Source organism: Oncorhynchus masou, chromosome 6 (genome assembly GCF_036934945.1).
Source record: "Oncorhynchus masou masou isolate Uvic2021 chromosome 6, UVic_Omas_1.1, whole genome shotgun sequence".
NCBI classification, from domain to species: Eukaryota; Metazoa; Chordata; class Actinopteri; order Salmoniformes; family Salmonidae; genus Oncorhynchus; species Oncorhynchus masou.
Window position 1 is genome coordinate 30501549 of NC_088217.1, and position 23183 is coordinate 30524731.

At 42.7% G+C, this 23183-nt stretch overlaps 1 protein-coding gene and 1 non-coding gene across 5 annotated transcripts in view; both read left to right on the forward strand.

Moving 5' to 3' along the window:
• Positions 1-22676, forward strand: part of slc4a8 (solute carrier family 4 member 8) — a 59612-nt gene extending 36936 nt beyond the window's left edge. The window contains exons 4-24 of one of the 4 annotated variants that reach the window (XM_064968335.1): positions 399-534; positions 626-786; positions 1703-1900; positions 2588-2676; positions 5527-5684; positions 6289-6376; positions 6595-6741; positions 6986-7086; positions 7382-7556; positions 12490-12623; positions 12730-12975; positions 13162-13267; positions 15063-15224; positions 15435-15548; positions 15671-15832; positions 16091-16411; positions 16523-16696; positions 16930-17064; positions 19104-19207; positions 20603-20708; positions 21354-22676. In XM_064968335.1, the coding sequence (XP_064824407.1) occupies positions 399-534; positions 626-786; positions 1703-1900; positions 2588-2676; positions 5527-5684; positions 6289-6376; positions 6595-6741; positions 6986-7086; positions 7382-7556; positions 12490-12623; positions 12730-12975; positions 13162-13267; positions 15063-15224; positions 15435-15548; positions 15671-15832; positions 16091-16411; positions 16523-16696; positions 16930-17064; positions 19104-19207; positions 20603-20708; positions 21354-21359 (3023 nt within the window). In that variant the 3' untranslated portion in view covers positions 21360-22676. Of the gene's footprint in view, positions 1-398; positions 535-625; positions 787-1702; positions 1901-2587; positions 2677-5526; positions 5685-6288; positions 6377-6594; positions 6742-6985; positions 7087-7381; positions 7557-12489; positions 12624-12729; positions 12976-13161; positions 13268-15062; positions 15225-15434; positions 15549-15670; positions 15833-16090; positions 16697-16929; positions 17065-19103; positions 19208-20602; positions 20709-21353 lie in introns of all 4 variants that reach the window. The other 3 variants (XM_064968336.1, XM_064968333.1, XM_064968334.1) reach the window with 3 other exon arrangements.
• Positions 14659-14802, forward strand: LOC135542816 (U4 spliceosomal RNA). The gene has a single exon (XR_010456137.1). It is a non-coding gene; the product is annotated as a U4 spliceosomal RNA (small nuclear RNA).
• Positions 22677-23183: the final 507 nt, after the last annotated feature.

Here is a 23183-nt window from a genome sequence, read left to right on the forward strand (position 1 = left end):
ATGGTCTGAAATACTGTAATATCTTTGAGGTCAACAAGATTTAAGTCAATAATCCCTCCATCAACTAAGGCAGGAAACAATTGTAAATATCTAAACAGTCCATCTCCTATCATTATTTACTCTGCTTCTCTTCTCTTCCCAACCCACACATCCTATCCTACTACCTCTGCTCCCACCATTATTTCCTCTTTCTCTATCGTTCCATCATTCTCCCTTTTCCATCTCTTCTACCCAAATCTCTATCCTTCCTTTTCTCTCCTCTTCATCGCTTCTCTGTTCATCTCTCTTCACCTTCCCTGCCCTGTATCTCTCTCTCTTCCCTCTTAATATCTCTTCCCTCATCATCTCTCTCTATCCATCCTTCTCTCTCTCCTCTTCATCTCTCTCACTCCATGTAGACACTCCATCCCAGCGTGTCCAGTTCATTCTGGGGACAGAGGAGGATTCTGAACATGTGGCCCACGAGCTCTTCACTGAGCTGGATGAGATCTGTGTCAAAGAGGGCAAGGACGCAGAGTGGAAAGAAACTGCCAGGTCAGGGAGGGACAGAGGAGTGTGTGCATATGTGAGGCTTGTGAGAGTCCCTACATGCTTGAACCGCTAAACATCTCTCTCATTCCTGTAGGTGGTTGAAGTTTGAGGAGGACGTGGAGGATGGAGGAGAGAGGTGGAGTAAGCCCTATGTGGCCACGCTGTCCCTCCACAGCCTGTTTGAGCTGCGTAGCTGCCTCATCAACGGCAGTGTGCTGCTGGACATGCAGGCCAACACCATCGAGGAGATCGCAGGTTAGTCAGACCAACACACAGACAGGGAGGACCCTGTGGTCCAGACACATGTATGACTCCCCACCAGAGACAGGGGTTCAATTCCCATATCTACCTTCCCTCACCCTCTGATCTCACATCTTCCAGAATAACGTGTCAAAATACAAACAAAGTATAATAAAACACTACACAGACAAATATCTTCAATCAATCGATATATTGAACAGGAATCAAAAGTCCAGTTCAAGAATAGGTTAAAAAGAAAAGCACACACAAAACATCACCTCAACAGCTGCTACTAACAGACCAATTACAAATTCCCCAAAGAAAATATGACATATGTACAGTATTAGCTTTACATTGACAAGGAAATTGTCACCATATTGCTAGACTAGTCCCCCGCCCCCATAATATATAAAGTCATTACAGTCAAATGAGAGATGATGATGAGAACTTGCATGCACTGTGATGCTGGAGGGCTAGAGCAGTGAACTGTGTCTATCTCACACTGGCCTGACATTTCACCAGATGGACTGAGGGTGACAGGCTGAACAGGTGGCACCTGTCAGCTGCACCTGTCTGTCTAGATGATGTAAGAGCATTGTGTCTAACAGCATACAGAGACTGTCTTATCTTATCATGCATGACATGATAAGACACAACAATGAATATGCAGCCATGGTGGTGGTGTGCTCCACACCTCTGCTGATTATTCTCTGCAATCACACCAATCAGTACAGAACCACACTTCAGTGCTGAGCGATTAGTGCTTTTTGAGGTCGGTTCAGTTTCAGTTCGATTATGACAAAATAATCGTGGTTTTCGGTTTCATTTTCCTGCTCATTAAAAAAAATAGTCCTCCCTCATCTTAAATGGCACTGACCACCAGTGTTAGTTACAGAGTCTATGATTGTTTTTGTGGTGTGTCCTGGTGCAGATATGGTGTTGGACCAACAAGAGGCGTCCCATGAGCTGGACGACAGTGTGAGGCTGAAGGTAAGGGAGGCCCTGCTGAAGAGACACCACCACCAGAACGAGAAGAAGAGGTCAGGCCATCACCAGCTCATCCCTGACATGGTGCGCTCATTTGCCGATGCTGGACGCAAGCACTCTGAACCCCACATGGACAAGAGCGGTGGGTACCAGGAGAAAAGTGTGGGAGGAAGGGCAGAGAGAAGGGAAGGGGAGGATAGAAAGCAGGTTGACATTTATTCTCATGAATCTGGCCCTGGAGGCAGAGCTGATTTCCGTTAAATGGGCCAGCTGCTAAGTCAAAATTGGCTATATATCGTAAAAATTCATGAAAATACAAATGTGCTTTTTTGTCCTAATTTAATTAGGCTAGCAGTGTGGTTATGGTTAGGGTTATGTAAAAAGTCTGATTGTATTAATTGTGTCTGTGCCAGTCAGTGGCCACTCTGCAGAGCTACTTCCAGTACATGAGTCATTCCAATAAATACCAACATGCTGATGGAAAGGGGGGGAAAGGAGGGAAAAGATGAGGAGGAGGAAAAGTGAGAGAGGAAGTGAGGGAGGGAGTCAACAGGTGGGTGACAGATAGAAAGAGAGTGGGGAGAGAGAGAGAAAGAGAGTGGGATGAAGTAACTAATCAGACAGCCTTCTATGTTGTGTCAAAAAGTATAATTGAAACTTCCGTTAGACGTCTGCCAGGAATCAATAAAATTGTTCCCAAAGACAAAATGTCTGATATATTAGCTGAACAACGATTAGTTTCACTCTCTTGGCAGTTGACCAGAAGTACAGAGGAAAGTGTACCAACAGCACCTCACACACACTCCTCCACACCGCTCTGATCCCTCAGGTCCAACTGTCTCCCCCCAGCCTCCCCCCACCAACATAGAGGTAAAAAATGGAGCCAACCACAACAACAGCCAAGTGGACCTTAGCAAGGTACGTGTGTGTGTGTGTTAGTGTGTGTGTGTTTGGTACCGTGTTGAAGTGACTCACTGCTGTCTGGATCAGAGAGCTGTGAAGATCACACCAGACACACAGAGACAGAGACAGAGAGAGACAGAGAGAGGGAGAAAGAGAGAGAGAGAGAGAGAGAGAGAGAGAGAGAGAGAGAGAGAGAGAGAGAGAGAGAGAGAGAGAGAGAGAGAGAGAGAGAGAGAGAGAGAGAGAGAGAGAGATGGACACTCTTAGTCTCTCATTGATCTAATCCTTATGGGAGCCAATTCGGCTTTCTCCCTGAACAGCAAATACTTCTTTCTGTCTAAGGAAAAGTGGCCAAATATAGACAAATGCATATTGTACAACAGCATCCAAATTAAACTCACCACCATACATATGGACCTAGCCATTACAGTGACTTGCACACCAGTATAATATAATCAATGTACAGTGTAACACAGACCTCATCACACAGACATCCCCTGACTTGCTGACTGGGTGATACTGTGTGACTGCTATGCACCATCCTGCTGGAATCAGTCACTGGTGCCAGTCAGGGAACATCTGGGCCACACAGCGCCCACCAGGGAGGAGCAGGGGTACTACACATTGTCTTATTATTACTGAGCCACATCCTGTCCCAGGCAGTCTTTATCATATATAACATTATTCAGATTTAAGGATGCATCTCAATACTCTATAGTGGTTTAAACTCCTTGTCTCCTTCCCTTCACCTGCTCTGATACGCATCATCAGACTGGTGAAAGCATATATCTGATTCTGTATCCACTATGTGTTCTCAGATCAGTACAGATGAAGATGAGGAGAAGAAGTCACGTTAGACTAAGGACTAGAAACCCAAGGCCAGAACTCATATAGTAATACTGTAAAAAGATACACAAGCATAGTATAGATACATAGACAAGTGTGATACTGCAGCTACAGTGGGGCAAAAAAGTATTTAGTCAGCCACCAATTGTGCAAGTTCTCCCACTTAAAAAGATGAGAGAGGCCTGTAATATTCCTCACAGTTACACTTCAACTATGACAGACAAAATGAGAAAAACAAATCCAGAAAATCACATTGTAGGATTTTTAATGAATTTATTTTCAAATTATGGTGGAAAATAAGTATTTGGTCAATAACAAAAGTTTATCTCAATACTTTTTCTATACCCTTTGTTGGCAATGACAGAGGTCAAACGTTTTCTGTAAGTCTTCACAAGGTTTTCACACACTCTTGCTGGTATTTTGTCCCATTCCTCCATGCAGATCTCCTCTAGAGCAGTGATGTTTTGGGGCTGTTGCTGGGCAACACAGACTTTCAACTCCCTCCAAAGATTTTCTATGGGGTTGAGATCTGGAGACTGTTAGGCCACTCCAGGACCTTGAAATGCTTCTTGAGGCCACCCATCCCACCCTGGTGGTGTGTTTGGGAGCATTGTCATGCTGAAAGACCCAGCCACGTTTCATCTTCAATGCCCTTGCTGATAGAAGGAGGTTTTCACTCAAAATGTCATGATACATGACCCCATTCATTCTTTCCATTACACGGATCAGTCGTCCTGGTCCCTTTGCAGAAAAACAGCCTCCATGCAGATCTCCTTCCTTTCACCTGCTCTGATACGCATCATCAGATCATCAGAAGAAGATTGGGAGAATGTCATATGGTCAGATGAAACCAAAATAGAACTTTTTGGTAAACACTCAACTCGTCGTGTTTGGAGGACAAAGAATGCTGAGTTGCATCCAAAGAACACCATACCTACTGTGAAGCATGGGGGTGGAAACATCATGCATGGGGTGATGTTTCCACCCCCATGCTTCATAGTAGGTATGGTGTTCTTTGGATGCAACTCAGCATTCTTTGTCCTCCAAATACGACGAGTTGAGTTTTTACCAAAAAGTTCTATTTTGGTTTCATCTGACCATTTGACATTCTCCCAATCTTCTTCTGGATCATCCAAATGCTCTTTAGCAAACTTCAGACGGGCCTGGACGTACTGGCTTAAGCAGGGGGACACGTCTGGCACTTCAGGATTTGAGTCCCTAGCGGCGTAGTGTGTTACTGATGATAGGCTTTGTTACTTTGGTCCCAGCTCTCTGCATGTCATTCACTAGGTCCCCCCGTGTGGTTCTGGGATTTTTTCTCACCGTTCTTGTGACCATTTTGACCCCACGGGGTGAGATCTTGCGTGGAGACCCAGATCGAGGGAGATTATCAGTGGTCTTGTATGTCTTCCATTTCCTAATAATTGTTCCCACAGTTGATTTCTTCAAACCAAGCTGCTTACCAATTGCAGATTCAATCTTCCCAGCCTGGTGCAGGTCTACAATTTTGTTTCTGGTGTCCTTTGACAGCTCTTTGGTCTGGGCCATAGTGGAGTTTGGAGTGTGACTGTTTGAGGTTGTGGACAGTCTTTTATACTGATAACAAGTTCAAACAGGTGCCATTAATACAGGTAACGAGTGGCGGACAGAGGAGCCTCTTAAAGAAGTAGTTACAGGTCTGTGAGAGCCAGAAATCTTGCTTGTTTGTAGGTGACCAAATACTTATTTTCCACCATAATTTGCAAATAAATTCATTAAAAATCCTACAATGTGATTTTCTGGATTTTTTTTCCCTCATTTTGTCTGTCATAGTTGAAGTGTACCTATGATGAAAATTACAGGTCTCTCTCATCTTTTTAAGTGGGAGAACTTGCACAATTGGTGGCTGACTAAATACTTTTTTGCCCCACTCTATGTAGCCTACTGTGGCAGTATTTAGTACTATATTAATGGATTTTTGTCTATAGGTCAGGGATTTGGTTGAAGCATTCAAAAACCTCCAAACCTCTCCTCTTCCAGGTGGACATGCACTTCATGAAGAAGATTCCTACAGGAGCCGAGGCCTCTAACGTCCTGGTGGGAGAGCTGGACTTCCTGGAGAGACCTGTGGTGGCCTTCGTACGCCTCTCCCCTGCCGTACTGCTCACTGGCCTCACTGAGGTCCCCATACCCACCAGGTAGTCTACTGTGTGTGTGTGTGTGTGTGTGTGTGTGTGTGTGTGTGTGTGTGTGTGTGTGTGTGTGTGTGTGTGTGTGTGTGTGTGTGTGTGTGTGTGTGTGTGTGTGTGTGTGTGTGTGTGTGTGTGTGTGTGTGTGTGTGTGTGTGTGTGTGTGTGTGTGTGTGTGTGTGTCCTGCTCACTGGCCTCACTGAGGTCCCCATGCCCACCAGGAGTTCTACTGTTTTTGGTGTGTGTGTCTGTCTGTCCTGCTCACTGGCTTCACTGAGGTCCCAATACCCACCAGGTAGTGTTGGTCCTATTCTATGATTCTAATGCATTCATATGATAATGTTAGTAAGAGGGGACACACTCCAGAATGATTATTGTGTGTAGAATCAGCCTCCATGCAGATCTCCTTCCTTTCACCTGCTCTGATACGCATCATCAGATCAGATCATCAGGCTCATCAGTGTGTAGAATCTTCAGTAAACAGAAAATGACAAACAATATTCTGGTCAGATAGGACAGCCACCCGATGCTTTCATAGCATAGTAGCGTTGCGTATGATAGCATAGCAGTATCCAGTAGTATCCAGTATTGTTAACCCAGTCACTGTTGCAGGTTCATGTTCATCCTCCTGGGCCCAGACGGAAAGGCTCAGCAGTACCACGAGATTGGCCGCTCCATGGCAACCATCATGACTGACGAGGTAAAGTTCAACAAAAGTCTACATTCTTCCTCTTTAACACTAAACATTCTGGTGGTAAATGGCAACTCTTGGCAGCCCTAGATAGAGTTACAGAACGTTCCAGTTTGTGTGCCAGATCTTTGTCCTTGTTCTGTGTCAGATCTCAGTTGGCACAGACAATTCATTACCTCCTATCTTTATCAGATCACTCTCTCTCGTTCTCCCTTCCTCTCTGTCAGATTTTCCATGATGTGGCATATAAAGCTAAGGACCGCAGTGACCTGCTGGCTGGTATAGATGAGTTTCTGGATCAGGTAACCGTTCTGCCCCCCGGGGAGTGGGACCCATCCATCCGCATCGAGCCCCCCAAGAGTGTCCCCTCTCAGGTAATGTGACTATGGTAATGTGACTGTGTTAATGTGTCTGTGGTAATGCGACTGTCCCTTTGGCTATATTTTATGTATGGTTTAAGTGATCCATTAAACAATGTGGAGCAAACATGAGCACCAGTATGCTAAATTTGTAATGGTTTGTGGCAAGGCTTTTTGTGATTGGGGTTCAAATTGTGCTGTTTGTTCCTGATTGGCTGCTGTTGCTCATTGGGAGTTGTTTGAATGGTTGTGTGTGCAGGAGAAGCGGAAAATTCCAGGGATGCCCAACGGTACGACCTGCCCTGTGGAAGAGGAGTTTCACGCAGAACATCATGGTCCTGAGCTCCAGAGAACAGGAAGGTATGTTGCACTGAACAACAAACAGGGTTAAGAGTTAGGCTTAGGTTTCTGCTGCTGGGGAACTCAATCAATGCATAAGAACAAGGGTCTTGCCCACAGTATTGCTATTTCTAAATAAAAGTGAATTTATTGTCTAAATGGAGACAAACAAGCAATATTTTTGTTCTTGTGACTTTGACGGAGTTACTTTTGTATTTAACTTTTTATTTTGCCTAATTGAGCTTTGAACTCATAAGGTGATGTATTGATATTGGTACTGCTCTCCTCCCACTCCTCCTCCCCCTCTCCTGTGTAGATTGTTTGGGGGTCTGATCCTGGACATTAAGCGGAAGGCTCCGTTCTATCTGAGTGACTACAAAGATGGGTTGAGTCTTCAGTGTGTTGCCTCCTTCCTCTTCCTCTACTGCGCCTGCATGTCCCCAGTCATCACCTTCGGAGGCCTGCTGGGGGAGGCTACGGAGGGACGCATTGTAAGAACACACACATCCAAATGTGACCGACCACCTCGATTTGGTCTTGTGTTTGAAAATTTGAAATGGTGTTTTTTTACATTGGATAAAAGTAGAGACTCTCAGCTACAAAATTGTATATAATACACTGCAGTTGAGGAACAATGGGAAAGTAATTCTGCTTTGATAGTTGATAAACTTGTAACCCCACTTTTGAGAAAATGGTCTTGAATATTTTGGTAAACCTACTGTAGAGCTCTTCTTTATCTACACCTATTCAGCATCATTCACACCCTCTTAAGACTTAGCCCCACCCATCTCTTTAAGGATTCACATGTGAAGCCATGTGCTAAACAGAGTGAGTAAGGTAGTGTAGTAAACAACCAAAGATGTCAAGACTAAAAGTGGTGAAAGTAGTAGCCTACAATAAGGAAAAACGCCAGGTAAAAATACACGTTTATCTAGTCCTTTGCTTATATCCTAATCTGACTTTGGTGTAGGTCATGTTGTTTTTCACGTTACCGCCTCTGGTAAACACACACTATAAATCTAAGGTTATTTGTCACATGCACAGGACACAGTAAGTGTAAACATTACAGTGAAATGGTTACTTGCATATTTGCATAGTAGCAGTATCAAAAAGTGTCTAGATAAAAATATTTTATAAATATTTTATAATTATTATATGATGCTTACCCAGACACACTTGTCTAAACTGATGGCTCATGTGAAAGAAATGGAATCCGTAATCACCCCCAGACACACCTGGCTAACATGATGGGTCATGTAATCATCTGGCCAAGTAGAGTCTTTTGTTTAGACATGTAGCTAGCTAGCTAAACAATGAACCATAATCCCAATGAAATGAAATGCTGTACTATGAATCTGCAGGTAGCTAAAGCTAACCAACTAGGTTCAATGTTATAACTAGGCCATAGGCTCTAACTAGCAATGCACATGGTTTCTGAGATACAAATAATAATACTACACAGATCATACACGTAACGTTAGCTAGCGTGCCAGCAAGCTAACACTAGCTATCTAACAGAATGTTTTAACTTGCAATGAAAAAAAGTGACTTTCTGGCAAAATTAGAAACTTAAAATATCTGAAAATGTAGCTAGACTCAAACCCGTATACATGGAGGAACTCTTCACGACAGACTGCAGGTTGTAAGATCAAATCCCTGAGCTGACAAGGTACAAATCTGTCGTTCTGCCCCTGAACAAGGCAGTTAACCCACTGTTCATAGGCCATCATTGAAAATAAGAATTTGTTCTTAACTGACTTGCCTAGTTAAATAAAGGCAAAATAAAAAAAGTAAGTTCTCCTGTGTCATTTCCATTTTGTTTGTGGCTACAGCTTGTTTGGCCCGTTGTCTCAAGTCACTCCATTTCATACTGACCATTTGCAAAAAGTAGTTAGATAGCGCCTGCTATATTTAGGGCAGCAATGTTATTGAGAGCAGTAGCAGCACTTTTGCAGTTCTCCATGGCTAACGTTATATCTTTTAAAAAAGAGCTGTGGAAGCAAGGATTATATACTCATACTGAGGAGCTCATGTTATAGACAGAAGCATGCTACATGGCAGACCATTCCAAACTCATCTCTCGGTATGTCCAGCCCATCCATTATCTCAGCAAATCATGGCTATCAGGAAGGTTCCTGTCTTTTTCCATGGCTAAACCAACTAGGCTTGTAATTTAACAATTGTATTCGTATTTACAGATGGTATACAAGTTTGTTATTAAGACATATCAAAGTCCACATGTTCACGAAGGCATATCTGCAACAACAAAAAAACATTTTGATCAACAACAAAACAATTATGTTCAAATGCCTATCCTGTAAAGTAGTGATATGCTACATACGCCTAGTTTCCTGAAACGGGTCACAAATATGTTCACACACACTCACAGACCCCTGCACTAGTGGTGCATGGGTCAGCTGTTTGTTCGCCTGCCCGCAATTGCTAATAACCCATCCGCAAATGTGCAACTATATGTGATAAATTGAAAATCTGAGGCCCACACCCAGCCCTAACCCGCGAATATAGAAAATGCACTGTAGGCTACAGTCAGAATCGGAGGGACGTTTTGTTATAGCCTTAATGAAAAATGTAGATTTTGTGCCACTGGCCTACAGAGTGAAATTATGTTTTAAGAAATGTTTACAAATTAATAAAAAATTAAAAGCTGAAATGTCTTGAGTCAGTAATTCGTCAACCCCTTTGTAATTGCAAGACTAAATTAGTTCAGGAGTAAAAATGACCTTAAATCACATACAGTGCATTAGTAAAGTATTCAGACCCCTTCACCTTTTCCACATCAATCTACACACAATATCCCATAATGACAAAGCAAAAACAGGTTTTTAGAAATGTTTGCAAATGTATTAAAGTAAATAAACTGAAATATAACATTTACATAAGTATTCAGACCCTTTTAGTCAGTACTTTGTTGAAGCACCTTTGGCAGCGATTAATGCCTCGTCTTCTTGGGTATGACGCTACAAGCTTGGCACACCTGTATTTGGGAGTTTCTCCCATTCTTCTCTGCAGATACTCTCAAGCTCTGTCAGGTTGGATGGGAGCTGCACAGCTATTTTCAGGTCTCTTCAGAGATGTTCGATCGAGTTCAAGTCCGGTCTCTGGCTGGGCCACTCAAGGACATTCAGAGACTTGTCCCGAAGCCACTCCTGCGTTGTCTTGGCTGTGTGTTTAGGGTCATTGCCTTCACCCCAGTCTGAGGTCCTGGGCACTCTGGAGCAGGTTTTCATCAAGGATCTCTCTGTCCTTTGCTCCGTTCATCTTTCCCTCAATGCTTACTAGTCTCCCAGTCCCAACATGTACCAAAGAAATTAACTTTATGTCCTGAATACAAAGTGTTATGTTTGGTGCAAATTCAACACAACACATCACTGAGTACCACTGTTCATATTTTCAATCATGGTGGTGGCTTCATCATGTTATGAGAATGCTTGTCATCGGCAAGGACTAGAGAGTTTTATTTTGGATAAAAAGGAACAGAATAGAGCTAAGCACAGGCAAAATCATAGAGGAAAACCTGGTTCTGTCTGCTTTCCAACAGACACTGGGAGACAAATACACCTTTCAGCAGGACAATAACCTAAAACACAAGGCCAAATATACATTATACTGTAGTTGCTTACCAAGATGCACAGTGAATGTTCCTGAGTGGCCTAGTTACAGCTGTGACATAAATTGTCTTGTAAATCTATGGCAAGACTTGAAAGTGGCTGTCTAGCAATGATCAACAGCCAACTAGACAGAGGTTGAGTTTTAAAAATAATTATGTGGGAATATTGTACAATCCAGGTGTGCAAAGCTCTTAGAGACTTACCCAGAAAGACTCACAGCTGTAATCAATGTCAATGCTGATTCTATTGACTCAGGGATGTGAATACTTATATAAATTAGATATTTCATTTTCAAAAAACTTGCAAACATTTCCATCAAAAAAAATGAATTGGTCATTATGGGTTGTTGTGTGTAGACTTGTGAAGAACAAAAAGAGAAAACAAGTATTACAGTTTGATTTCAAATTGTCAGAACAAAATGTGGAATAAGTCCAGGGGTATGAATACTTCCTGAAGGCCCTGCATGTTTCTGTTTATAATTTCGGACATTATGGTAGGCTATTTGTTAGTCAACTTGTCTATAATTAAATATATGCAGCTTCTCTTCTGTCATTAGATGTTTCCCTAGAAGACTATATAAACCCTTGCTCACCAGAATAATGTCATAAATGGAAAGAATTCAAGTTTTCTCTGTCATCTCTGTTTCTTTCGCAGAGCAAAGATGTTCAGGGACCAGGGAGAAAATACAATAACTCAACAACAGCAAAAAAACGGGAAAGATTTTCTGTGCAAAAATTGAAAGCTGTGAAAACGACCCAACATGTTTCTTCTGATAAGATTTCAGTTCGGCTTGGATGCATATTTTATGTGGTTGAAATACTATCAGCTTTTATGATGCTGATAAAGATAGCATCTCTACAGATGGTATCTAACTGCGCATTCATATTCTCTCAAGATGCTGAAAGAAAGAAATACAATTTCTCCACTCCTGTTCCCAGATTCAAAATATGCCCTACATCTGTTGTATAATTTCACTGCAAGAAATGCTTAATTCTGCAGGAGTTATTATTAGGATATGTGAGAGGTTAAAGACCTACAGTCAGGGTCCAGATTTGAGTTTCCATTTAACCCATCTAAACAGTAGACTACAGTTCCCTTGACGTGTTATAGGCCTATTTGAAGTCTTGTGACTGTGGAATTTGTATAGCGCCTCACTATCATCAAACATAACATAACCAGTCAGCACTGCTATCATCCTCTTTTACCACTTCACCAAATCATTTCTAAACATTTATTTTATGGCCCTCCCTTCTCTTTATTTTCAACTCTCTATTTCGCAGCTTTTCTCTTATTGAATTCAACTCTGACATTGTCCGTTTTGCCTCTGTGGATCGACATGAACTCTTTCTACCTGTTACCAAAAGCATTTGGCGATTGGCATGTAGGCTATTTGACTATCGTACAGTTAGGACCGAAAGCGTAGGCTTATGCACAAGTACCAGATAGCCTAAAATAATGAAAGAAAAACCTCAATGTTTCCTATATAAATTGTACAAGAAGGATATATATTCACTCAGCTTCCCTTCAACCACACAATATTGAATGACTCTAAACCAGTGCATCACTATCACACACACTCATGTACAGTCAGATCAAATCAAAATCAAATACATATGCATGCACGCACACACCAACACACCAACACTCTCACTCACACCCTTGTGTCTTGCTTACGTGTGTGTGTGTGTGTGTGTGTGTGTGTGTGTGTGTGTGTGTGTGTGTGTGTGTGTGTGTGTGTGTGTGTGTGTGTGTGTGTGTGTGTGTGTGTGTGTGTGTGTGTGTGTGTGTATCTCAGAGTGCCATTGAGTCTCTGCTGGGAGCATCCATGACAGGAGTGGCCTACTCTCTGTTTGCTGGTCAGCCTCTCACCATCCTGGGTAGCACAGGCCCTGTCCTCGTCTTTGAGAAGATCCTCTTCAAGTTCTGCAAGTCAGTACATTCTCTTCATTATATTAATGTATTATAATGTTCTATAATTAGGGCCTGACTGTTAATATTTCCTCTGACTGTCTCCCAACCCCCCTCCCTCTCTCAGGGACTATGACCTGTCCTACCTGTCTCTGAGGACCTGTATCGGCCTGTGGACGGCCTTCCTGTGTCTCGTCCTGGTGGCCACAGATGCCAGCTCCCTGGTCTGCTACATCACCCGCTTCACAGAAGAAGCCTTTGCTTCCCTTATCTGCATCATCTTCATTTACGAGGCTCTGGAGAAGCTCATCCACCTGGGGGAACACTACCCCATCAACACCCACAGCGACCTGGACAAGCTCACACTGGCATAGTGAGGACCATACACCTTCCTGTTTCTACCTGTTTCTGTCTTTATCTGTTTCTTACTTTATTTCCATTTTCTCATTTTGTGTAATTTAGTCTCTTTGAATTATTTCTACTATGTGTGTGAGAGTATACTTAAGAGTATGTTTTCTGTGGCTGAAGTGAATTCAATTGAGTATATCTCTCTCTGTAGCTGTCGGTGTGCAGAGCCTGATAACCCCAGTAATACAACCCTGGAGCTATGGAGTCAGAAAAACATCACTGCTTCTGCTGTGCCTTGGGCCAACCTTACTGTCAAGGTAACTCAGCCGACACACTCCCACACAAACACACACAATCACAGGGACGGATTAATGCAGGGGCTTACCAGAGCTGAAGCCTCTGGTCCCAGGCTCATGTGGGGCCCAAAAGGCAGCAAAAATAAATAAATAAAAGTATGATTAAATTCATTAAGGAAATATATAATGTATATATTATATATGTAGTATATATTTTTTCATTTTTCACTGCAACCACAGGAAGACTCAATGAATGTAGCCAGCCAGCTGCTGCCTGCTGCCTCTCCGCTAATCATCAGATGGGGGGGAGGAGAGGAGGTAGGGGGCCCACGTAGGTAACTGGGGGTTGATTGGGTAACTGATTAATAAAAACAATTCAAATTAACTACATAATAAATAAATGTGACTGGTCAATTGTATGATTCAGGGGCTGGGCCCAAGCCTGTAGGGGGCACTAGAGGCAAAACAAAATGTATATATAAAAAATATATATTCTTATAATTTTTATCCAACCAGAGGAGCCTGTGTTCAAAATAGTCCAGACAGCATAATTTAGCCACAAAGGATTAACAGTTAATGAAAAAATTACTGTGGATTAAGTTTTATCACATAAATACAGGTATCTGCCAAAATGAAGGAAACCCCAACATAAAGGTCTTCAAAGGGTGTTGGGCACCATGATTTGCCAGAACAGCTACAATGCTCCTTGGCATAGATTCTACAAGTGGCCCTAAACCATGCCAGGAAAATGCACTGCACACCGTAACATATACATTGTATCCTTTGTTTACTCAAGTATTTCCTTTATTTTGTCAGTTACCGGTGTGCCTACAGTCAGGAAGGCTGTAGTTTGGGCAGCATGCCCGACAAATATAGGCTACAGTTTGTTGCGTTGATGCCACAGACCTATAATCCATAGAATGATTTTGTAACCTCTTAACTTGGCAATTTGACTGTTAAACTCATGGGTAAACTAGCAATGGATCCCAGTCCTGACTTGAATGGTTGGTTGCAGCTCTCAGTTTGCCTTTTGCAGATTTCAAAATACAAATCGTGGGAAAAACACACAGTTTGGAAGCAAAAGCCAATGATTTGTTCATCTGGCCCTACACACCCCCCCAATTTTGTGATATCCAATTGGTCGTTACAGTAATGTCCCATCGCTGTAACGCCCGTACAGACTCGGGAGAGGCAAAGGTCAAGAGCCATGTGTTCCCGAAACACGACCCTGCCCTCTATTTGATCATTGTATCACTACCCCACCTTACGAGGAAATACCTGTAAACAATCATACACCAAAGTGTTAGTTAGGGGGCTGTCTGCTAGACATACCAATGCAACAAACAACAAATACCGTTTGGGAGAGATGCTATATGAGATACTGCACACATTTTGAGCGGCTGTCTTTAGGTATCCTTTCGCAGAGGAAATATCGTAGCCTATGAAGTCCATCCGAGGTGTGATTATTGCTGGTTGAAAACTTAACCCAATACCCCGCCGAGATGACTTAAAATATAGTCAGCCCTGGGTTTAGTAAGAGACTACTATACATGTCAAAGAAGATAGTGCCGGGTCAAATCGTGGCTATATCCCACTCATGTTGCTGTTTAGCTATTCTGATGTTTCAGCCACCAGGTGCAGATCATATTTAGATTCAGTAGAATCAGAGAAAAAGTGTCAGTAGTGTAAGCTATGTCAGATGTTGTCCAGGGGAGACTAGAATCAGCAATGGTGGGTCTGGGACGTGAACCCCAAACAGTTGCAGTGCTGTCTGAGCTATTCTTCTATGTTGTTTTGTGTGTTTGTTGATCTTCAGGAGTGCATAGATCTGCAAGGCCACTTTGTGGGTACAGCTTGTGGACACCATGGCCCCTACACCCCTGACGTACTCTTCTGGTCAGCCATCCTCTTCTTCGCCACTGTCTTCATGTCAGCGTTCCTCAAAGAGTGTAAGACCAGCCGATATTTCCCCACCAGGGTAAGACATTACAAAACTGTGGAAATGTATGAAGCTCAATCTGAAATAGATTCCAATGCAATGGTTGTGTCATTTGTGTTTGGAAGGGAAGAGGCTACAGGGTTAATTGTTCTATATGCTGGTTCGTCGAGACCTATGTTTTTCTGCCTGAGTTTTAGTAGACAATTTTGTGTTGTTGCATCATCAAAGATCCCTTCCTGCTTTGTTCAGGTGCGGTCCATGATCAGTGACTTTGCGGTCTTTATCACCATTGTATTTATGGTCATGCTTGACTTCCTGATTGGAATTCCCTCGCAGAAGCTGCAGGTGCCCAGCAACTTTAAGGTAGGATGAAAATATCACTGTTTTATATGTGATAGGTGGTTTATAAACTATCGAGACGATCCATTCCGTACCCTGCTATCTCAGATATTTTATTTTTTGTCTCTGTCTGTTCTACTAACTAGCCCACCCGAGATGACCGTGGTTGGTTGATCAACCCGATAGGTCGAAACCCGTGGTGGACAGTCCTGGCTGCCTCCATCCCTGCTCTGCTCTGCACCATCCTCATCTTCATGGACCAACAGATCACCGCTGTCATCATCAACCGCAAGGAGCATAAACTACTGGTGAGAGGAAGACAAGTCTGTATTTATTGGTCCCAAATATTATTTTACTAAGGACTGGGATGCCGTCACACTGTTGGAGGTATGGCAATGCAAGACTACACTGTGGCCATTGCCCAATAGTTAGTCAGAAGCAACTTGTTCTTAATGCAGCTTTGTTCTGAGGGCACAAGTCAGAATTTGAGTTAAGGATTTGTTGGTCGATCTGTATGATTTTTCATGTGTTATTCTCCTTCCATGTATTTACCCTTCCCCTTACAGAAGGGCTGTGGCTATCACCTGGACCTGCTGATGGTGGGGGTGATGCTGGCTGTGTGCTCCATTATGGGCCTGCCCTGGTTCGTGGCAGCCACCGTGCTCTCCATCTCCCACGTCAACAGCCTGAAACTGGAGTCAGAGAGCTCGGCCCCCGGGGAACAGCCCCGCTTCCTGGGCATCAGAGAGCAGAGGCTCACAGGCCTGGTCATCTTCCTACTGATGGGCCTCTCTGTCTTCATGACTGGGGCTCTGCAGTTCATTCCCATGCCTGTCCTGTATGGAGTATTTCTCTACATGGGAGCCTCGTCTTTGAGGGGGATACAGGTAATATCTTACAAAGCATGCACTTCTACAGCAGAAACACATACACACACATTTGTTGCCATTATAAGTCACTGTCATACAATTCCAATGTTATCTTCTTTCATCTCTCAGTTTTTTGACCGTCTAAAGTTATTTGGTATGCCAGCCAAGCACCAGCCAGACTTCATCTACCTGAGACACGTTCCCCTGAGGAAGGTGCACCTGTTCACCATCACCCAGCTCACCTGCCTGGCCCTGCTCTGGATCATTAAAACCTCCAAGGCTGCCATTGTCTTCCCCATGATGGTAACAATTACACTATGGCACAGAGCATAGCAGTACTGTGGTATTGCTTCTTCTAAACCTATTTATCCCAGTTGGTCCCATTGAACAAGAATGGTATTTGCTTTGGGAATCTCTGTGTAAATGGCTGAAAGTATTTTGTCGTATCATTGTATTGAATGTCATACATGTGAAATATCATATCTGGCAATATATGTGTATGTATTTATGTGTGTGTGCGTGTGTGTGTTGTGTAGGTTCTGGCTCTAGTGTTCATCCGTAAGTTGTTGGACCTTTGCTTCACTAAGAGGGAGCTGAGTTACCTGGATGACATAATGCCTGAGAGCAAGAAGAAACAACTGCATGACGCCTCCAAGAATGTTGACATTGAGGTACTCCATCTATTTACAGTATGATTACAGTATGCTTTGATCCTATTGCATTCAACACAACTGCTTTTGGAACATGAAGGTCAACTTTGCTGTGTCACCACTAGAGGCAGTGTTGTATGGGGTATGGTGTATTATTTGACGAAAGGCTGAAATACACGACACAATTTTTGTTGGGTGTACGGGCTCTATCCGTCGGAGAACCTCTCCCATTTAACGATTTAGTCAAGCTAAATTATAGTGAAATAGTACATACACCTCGCGGAACCTCCGATTAGACAATCGGGCCAGAATTTGCATATATTTGCTAGGCATGGAGGAAGATGTTGTGTGCTTTTATCTGGATTGCTGTCAGGGGTGTAGTGCAGCCGGTATGCAGTGGAACGATGCTCCTCCACTTCTCAGAATGGTGCTTGTTTAATAAAGTTTAGACTAAAGTTGAATCAATATGTCTCACAAGATCTCTCAATGATTCATTAGTATTTTACATAACAAACCATAGTAAAACGTTACGCTCTACTGCCAAGTAATTAGGCTACTTGTGACATCTTATTATGATTGTGCTGAATAGTCGCATTTATTTTCTCATGCGGCCAGAACTCAACAATCCACACCACAAGGCTTGATATGCTCTGATTGAAACAAAATACAAGTGGAAGTATAGCTTCTTAAACACCCTCTGCTCTAAAATGTGATTAAACAGTAGTTAGGTTGCTAAGCCTACATCATTCAAGAAGAAGATCGAAACCCATATTCCCCTGAAACTGATTGGGATCAAATGGTTGGCATGCAGCATGGACATTTAAGCCATAAAAGGTGAAGAATTATCATTCACGATTGACAGTGATGATGGCCTAAAATGTATAACACGGTAGGCTTAATGAGGTGTTTCAGGATTTTAAAAATAGAAACATTTCTTTGAGACACTGTGTAGGCAAGTTAATTGTTACATTTTGGATGATGCATTGTAGGCTACGTATATTCCAAAATGATATTCTACAACAGGCTACATTTCGGAACCAAATTTCATTGAGAAATGATGACGTAATAAATAAAAATAATAGCACTACATCCCTGATTGTTATGTGCCAAAAAAGCTAAGACAAAATCAAGAATGAAGCAAATTTTGGCATGCAACTGGTTACGGAAAAGAGGACAATATGGAGTGTTGATTTTGCAAAAAGAGCTTGGGGGTAAGAACACATTTAAATGTGACTTGTAACATATCCCAGCAGACCAGCTAGCTTGTGTGTGTGTGTATGTTTTTGTGTGTGTGATGAACTTGTGAGTAGCTGATTGGCTAACAGTGGGACATGCCTTGCATCTGCTCTGAGCATTGTTCACACTTGGCCGATTTGAGGCTGAATATATTTAACATTTGAAATGATCATGATGCCAAGCGCACAGGAGCCTGTCTGTGACAGCCATCAACCACAAATCAGGTATGTGTTGACACTTTACGAGCTGTGGCGGTACGTTTTACTCCAGGTTTGCTCCGGTTTCTCGGCAGACCGTAGATCGGGTTAAAAACATGTAGTGTCCGCCAACCCTAACACTCTTTCTGTTACAGATGTAGGATCTTAATTTGATCACCCTGTTACAGGTAAACTTTCCTGCAATGCAGGAAATGTTTTACTTGTAGTGTATTTACTGTTTAAAATGACTTACGAAAAATGGATCAATCTCTAATTAATGTTCATAAATGATAAATCACATAATAATTCACATTTCCTATTGCTGCAGGATCAATTTCCTGCTGTAGCAAACTGTCTCTAATTAAGATCTTACATCTGTACCTGACATGCACATATCATCACTATATTCTTCTGTGTGTGTGTGTGTGTGTGTGTGTGTGTGTGTGTGTGTGTGTGTGTGTGTGTGTGTGTGTGTGTGTGTGTGTGTGTGTGTGTGTGTGTGTGTGTGTGTGTGTGTGTGTGTGTGTGAGTGTGTGTGTGTGTGTGTGTGTGTGTGTGTGTGTGTGTGTGTGTGTGTGTGTGTGTGTGCGCGCATGTGTGTGCGTATGTGTGTGTGTGTGTGTGCAGCAGGATGAGGAGATTCTGGGTACAGCAGTAGAGGATAAGACCTCAGTCCATATCCCCATGGAGAGCAGCAAGCTCCTGCAGTTCCCCAAAACACACGACCCCAGGTAACACAGACACACACTTCTGAAGAGACACATACACACACTTACCTACGCTCACACACACACACACACACACACACACACACACACACACACACACACACACACACACACACACACACACACACACACACACACACGCATATGAACACGTACACCCTTATGAAGACACACACACTTACCTACGAACACACATACGTGATGGTCGAGATAGCTTAGGCAGTCGCTACTGGGCACTAGATCTGCACTAACATCTAGGATTGATGTGCATTCCCGGTAATAAATCAAATCTAATTTTATTTGTCACATGCTTCATAAACAACAGGTGCAGACTAACAGTGAAATGCTTACTTCCCAACAATGCTGAGAGAAAAAAAGAGAAATAGTAGTGTATTTGGTTATTTAGCAGTCTTATGGCTTTGGGGTAGAAGCCATTCAGGGTCCTATTGGTGCCAGACCTTTGCTGTGCGGTAGCAGAGAGAACAGTCAATGACATGGAAGGGCTGGGGTCTGACAGTTTTTTGGGCCTTCCTCTGACACACCCTGGTATAGAGGTTCTGGATGGCAGCTGTAGAACTTGGTGCAGCTGTAGATGGTGCAGATGTATAACGTATTGAGGATTTGAGGGCCCATGCTGAATCTTTTCAGCCTCCTTAGGGGGAAGAGGAGTTGTCATGCACTTTTCATGACTGTGTTGATGTGTGTTTACCATGATGTGGACACAGGAACTTGAAGCTCTCGATCTGCTCCACAACAGCCCTGTTGATGTGGATGGGGATGTGCTCAGCCCTCTGAGAGGTTGATGTCCTGGCACCACACAGCCAGGTCTCTGACCTCCTCCCTGTGGGCTGTCTCATTGTTGCAGGTAATCTGGTTTACCACCGTCGTGTCGTCTGCAAACTTAATGATGGTGTTGGAATCCTGCACAGCCACGTAGTTGTGGGTGAAAAGGGAATACACTTGTGTGTGTGCAAAAGCATCATTTCCCTCCTGAACTATCTTTAACTGTCCCGTCAACATTTTCGTAATTTCGGATGTTGCACACCCTTGGCTAAACGTGGTTGTTAAGGAGGGAAATTATGCCTTTGCATCCTGGATGGAGGATGCTTTATGTACTAGCCAGTGCACAGGGGAGTGTATTACCGGGAATGCACATCAATCCTAGTTGATAGTGTGGATCTAACACCCACTATTGGCTGCCTAGGCTATGACATCTAGTGGACAGGTAAGTCTTGGTTCATGTCTTTGCTCACTGTCTGTATGTGGTGTCTTTTGATGGTACAGTAGAGGTTTGTTCATTGCACCGCTTGTTGAGTACTAACCCCCTCAGACTCCACCCTCCCCTTCTTCCCACCCCCTCTGACCTCTGACCCGTTGCTTTAACCCCTTCCTCCCCAGGTGTGACCCTTCTGATATTAACATATCTGATGAGATGTCTAAAACCACCGTATGGAAATCCCTCAACGCCAACCAAAAGGACAGTCGCATGGGGGCTGCTAAGAAGGCAAGGCCCTATCCCTCTCTGCCTCTTTATTTTTCTACTTTTCTCTCACAGTCACAGTTTTTGTACCTTTATTTAACTAGGGAAGTCAGTTAAGATTTTTTTTTTTACAATGACAGCCTACTGGGAAACAGTGGGTTAACTGCCTTGTTCAGGGGCAGAATGACAGATGTTTTGCCTTGTCAGCTCTGGGATTCAATCCAGCAACCTTTCAGTTACTGGCCCAACGCTCTAACCATTAGGCTACCTGCCGCCCCTGTCTGGTGCATTGCATGTCTCCATTTTGCCCACTGAGGTTATTGTCTCTCTGTTTTCTCAAATCTCTCCTCTCCTACTTGCATTTTCTAGAATCAGTTGTTTGAGTTTTTAATATTATGATAGACAAGTGGGAAATTGGATCTCCCTCAAACTGGATTTGCCATGGTATATTATTAACCATGTCTCTCTGCTCTCTATCTTTCTCATTCCTTACTCCCCTCTGTGTGTGTGTGTGTGTGTGTGTGTGTGTGTGTGTGTGTGTGTGTGTGTGTGTGTGTGTGTGTGTGTGTGTGTGTGTGTGTGTGTGTGTGTGTGTGTGTGTGTGTGTGTGTGTGTGTGTGTGTGTGTGTGTGTGTGTGTGTGTGTGTGTGTGTGTACGTCTCTCTAAAGGATTGAAATTGAAGGTCTGGAATTTATAGATCAGTGAGAGTGGAACCAGATGACTACAGAGGCTGTGAGCTACACTTCAATAAGCCAGACCCATAGGTCATAGAGCATTTCTAATGCCCCCTTGTGTTTTGGCTCACACACATCTTTAACCCATACACCTCCTCTACAATACCGGGACCCCAAGATTCCTAACGGCTGCTCTCATACACCCCCAACACCCACACATTCCCTCAAACAACCACAACCATAACAACAGTAACAACAACAACAAACCTTCAGAACAGCCTTGCTGTGTCTATGAGAATGCTCATTCAAACCCAAACCAGGTTATTTTTTAAATCACAGTGACTCTACTAGTATGTTATCTTTACTTTAAAGATTTGGTCTTTTTCTTTACTGTACCATAAGTGTGTTTTCTATAACGTGGTGTTCTTGTCAAAATTATTTTTAAATTCTAAAGTATATTATTGGATCAATAATGTAGAGATATTTAACTTTGGACATAAAATCGGTGTCTGTTTTTGTGCAACGTACGATATGATAATATTGCTAGAAGAGACCGTACTTCAGTTCATCCAGTGAAATCAATCATTTGATTAGGCGCTATAATAATCTGTTACTTTTGTGGATATATCTGTGTTATATATAACTGTTCAAATTGGAAGCTCCTGTACAGAATGTATGTGATCTTCTGTTTCTGTCCATGTGTTTTACCTCAGTCGACCTCTTTGGAATTGGGAACTCTTGTCAGGCAGTATTGGTAGGACCTTAAGTTTTTCCAGATCATGTAATCTGGGTTGTTCCTGATCAGGTCACATGGTCAGGAACAACACACAGCGCCTAAGTATGGGTAACACTGTAAAATGTTAGAAGCCAGAGGGGAGTAGCAGTGGAGCCTAGAGCAGTACAGGACCACACCTAGAAATGACTCACCGAAATGGCCAGAATACACACCTTTTGACTGTGTGTGTGCATTTCTGAGAGTTTAATATATGGGCATCCATAATTCATCGGCAAAACCAATATGAGCAATAAATTAGCCCAAATGAATGGCCCTGTGCAGAAGATCTACCTACCACTGAATCTACCTACACTAAACACACTTACTGGACCTGATTGTAGATGTTTCAATGACCTCCACGTTTTGAGGACATTTAATTTCATTGATAAACCTGTCCATTTCTTCTCAAAGGTGCATCATTCCTCCTTACTCTACTCTCTTCTGTTGATTACTGATCTCAGATCTGTAATTATATTAAGGAATGAAGGAAGGATGTATTTGAACAGCACCCTAATCCAGTAAATTGGGACCACATCCCTTACTGTGATGTGTGTTCTTTGCTCCTAGACTAGTGCCAGGTGGGAGGCGAGAAAACATACTGGCACAGTATTCCTCAATAACATACAATGAATTTGTAGTTGCACATTGTATAGATATAGTATATATAATATATGTTTTATTTTCAAGAAACTGAGTAAGAGATTATGTATGACAATAATTTATTTTAGAATATGAATGTTAAAACGGTCACTTTCTGTATATAGTGTAATAAATGGGACAATGTGCTAACAGGAAGCCTAAGGAATGCAGCACAGAAAGCATCTAAATACTAACGTAATAGGAATGACTCCAAGAGAATATATCCTCCCATGTTTACAAGAAGTCTCCCACCACTAAATCCAACTGCCTACTACTGAGAAACTTCAGGAATGTGTCCAAAATGATGATACTTGTAATTTTGATGATGATTGTCATGATCGTTATAGTTTGTATACATCCCCATGGCTAGTGCCAAAGTGGCTTTAAGTACAGTCTACATGCAGTAATAA